Source organism: Penaeus japonicus, unplaced genomic scaffold (assembly GCF_977035675.1).
Source record: "Penaeus japonicus unplaced genomic scaffold, GWHDUDI00000001_assembly GWHDUDI00000007, whole genome shotgun sequence".
Classification (NCBI taxonomy): Eukaryota; Metazoa; Arthropoda; class Malacostraca; order Decapoda; family Penaeidae; genus Penaeus; species Penaeus japonicus.
In genome coordinates, this window is record NW_028234409.1 from 30,618,732 (window position 1) to 30,621,231 (window position 2,500).

General features: G+C 38.5%; 2 protein-coding genes across 2 annotated transcripts in view; one reads left to right on the top strand and one right to left on the bottom strand.

Moving 5' to 3' along the window:
- The window catches only part of LOC122247723 (protein Wnt-6), a 133,040-nt gene that overhangs the window by 129,783 nt on the left and 757 nt on the right, over positions 1 to 2,500 (top strand). Inside the window, exons 7-8 of the mRNA XM_043007259.2 lie at positions 866 to 986; positions 1,781 to 2,500. The exon at positions 1,781 to 2,500 is cut by the window's right edge and continues 757 nt beyond it. Coding sequence (XP_042863193.2) covers positions 866 to 986; positions 1,781 to 1,873 — 214 coding nt within the window. The 3' untranslated portion in view covers positions 1,874 to 2,500. The remainder of the gene's footprint in view (positions 1 to 865; positions 987 to 1,780) is intronic.
- LOC122247722 (Wnt family member 1 wingless) overlaps positions 2,018 to 2,500 on the bottom strand; it is a 121,368-nt gene continuing 120,885 nt past the window's right edge. The window contains 2 exon segments of the mRNA XM_086538224.1: positions 2,018 to 2,334; positions 2,448 to 2,500. The exon segment at positions 2,448 to 2,500 is cut by the window's right edge and continues 13 nt beyond it. Of these exon segments, the coding sequence (XP_086394350.1) occupies positions 2,018 to 2,334; positions 2,448 to 2,500 (370 nt within the window).

Sequence of the window (2,500 nt, forward strand, 5' to 3'; positions counted from 1 at the left end):
TCATGAGTATTACAATCACCATCATTATTCTTACCATTATCATTATCATTATCATTATTATTTTTGTTGTTGCTATCATGATCATTATGGTCAATTGTTCCTATCATTATCATGATTCATCATTATCATTTTTGCTGTTATCATTATCATTATCATTTTCATCATCATTATCAATATCATTATCACTTTTACCATTATTATCATTGGTATCATTATCATCATTATCATTATCATTACTATATATATCATCACTATTATCATTATTACTGTCTTTATCACTATTATTGTTGTAATTTGTGTGATTACTATTACCATTAACATCATTATCATTATTATTGTCATTATGATTATTGCTGTTGCTGTTACTATTATCACTACTATTACTACTACTAATTTTGTTATTGATATTATTTTCTCAACGTTATTATCATCATTGTTAATATTATCATTATCATCATCATTAATGTTGTTATTATTGTCATCGGCAGTAATATTATAATTGTCGTTATCATCGCCACCATTATGGTTTTATTACTATTATTAGCATTATTATGCTAATAATGATGATCATTATCGTTAATGTCATGATATCATCCCAAGTTAAAATTATTATCATCATCATTTTTATTACAATCAATATAACAATCATTGCTTATTTCATTTATGCCATTACTCATTTGATTTCCTCAAATCTTATCAGTATCATTATTTATATGATATATCATAAACTTATAATCATTATCAATAACCTCACAATCATTATTAGTAACCTCACAATCATTATTAGTAACCTCACAATCATTATCATTATCACAGTTATTATCATTATCACTGGTATCATAACTAACAGCATCTCTCCCCACAGACCCAACAAACGGACGGGATCCCTAGGTACGCAGGGTCGGATGTGCAATGTAACCGCCAATGATATGTCTGGCTGCGACCTGATGTGCTGTGGACGGGGGATCAGGCAGGAGGTACTGGAGGTGAGTGAGGTGGGCGTTGTGTGAGGGGAAGTGAGTGAGGAGGCGTGGGGAGTGAGACGTGGGAGTAGTTTGAGAGAGGAAAATGAGGGAAGGAGGGAGGGAGGGAGGTTAAGAGCGGCGGGGAAGTAAAGCGTAGGTGGGGGGAGGAAGAAAAGAAGGAGAGAGAGAGAGAGAGTGAAAGAGGGAGGGAGAGAGAGAGTGAAAGAGGGAGGGAGAGAGAGAAAGTGAAAGAGAGAGAGAGAGAGCAAATCGTCCATCAAGTACCATCCGTTAGTTTATTTGAAAGGCCGAAGAAAGTGGCTGCAAACCAACAGATAACTATCACGTGATTCACCAACACTTAACAGGGACAAAAGACGAAGGGAAATGATGTAAGGGTGAATGGGACCCCCCACTGCGAAGAGAGGGTGGGGGAGAGAGTGAGGCAAACCCCTTGACGAAGGCGTGGAAGGAGCCTGGAGACGAAGTTTTAGTAAGGCTCTCCAACAACTTCATTGCAGTTTGTTTACATGGGGCGTCTTGTTTATTATCGCTGTGTGGACCCTTAATTAGTGATGGATAAGCTGTAACGTGCAAGGGACGCCATGCCCCCGTAATTTTATGAGCGTGTAATCGTAAAATAGCATAGGTTCTCCAGCCCCTGTGTTGTAACATTAGAGATTTGCATGTCGCCAACACAGGAGTGGCTTGTTTACATTTTTGGACTTCAGCAAAATATGGGGATTTGTGTACATATAATACATCTATATTTTCCTGTTTCGAATCATAATCTCACGATCTTCTTTTGTTTACAGTTGGAAGAGAACTGTAGATGTCGCTTCAAGTTCTGCTGCGAAGTCACCTGTCAGAAGTGTCGAATCAAGAGGAAGATGTCTTACTGCCTGTGAAATCCACGTGATTGTAGAAGAATTGATGATAGCGCCAGGTGTATATCAAACAAACAAAAATAAAAAAAGAACTAAGGTGTTATGAGAGTGTGTAAATATACAAAAGCGGAGAGTGGAGTGTGTTTTTTCTAACTGTACTTATAATCAGTTTACGCTGAAGAGCGTTGGCGAGACAGGAAAATATCTGTGAACGGCCGTAAACACAACGTCGCTGCACTTGTAAACGGGGATCATCTTGAGACTTTTATTTAGCCTTCGAAGGCCTTCTTGGCTCTCGTGTTTATGTCGCTTCCTAAGAATTGTGACAGCCCTTTGCTGCTTCGTCGGTATGTTTCGCAGAACATTGTGTTGCGTAGACAGATAAGAAGTAACATCAGAAGCAGAAGGATGGGGATGATTAACTGTCGAGTGCATCACTGTGAAAGAAATTTCCGGTGCATTTCTTGTCGTGATGTTCAGGTCTAAAAGGGCGAATGTTTATTGTCAGAAACTCTGCGTTGTTTGACATTCTGTTGCTCTTTCCCCCAATTGGTAGCGCCGTAACACTTCTAAAGCTGCATTATATAGAGCAAACTTGTATCTATCAGGTTTATTATGATTCCAAGCAGCACGATGGCCTCCTCTGCC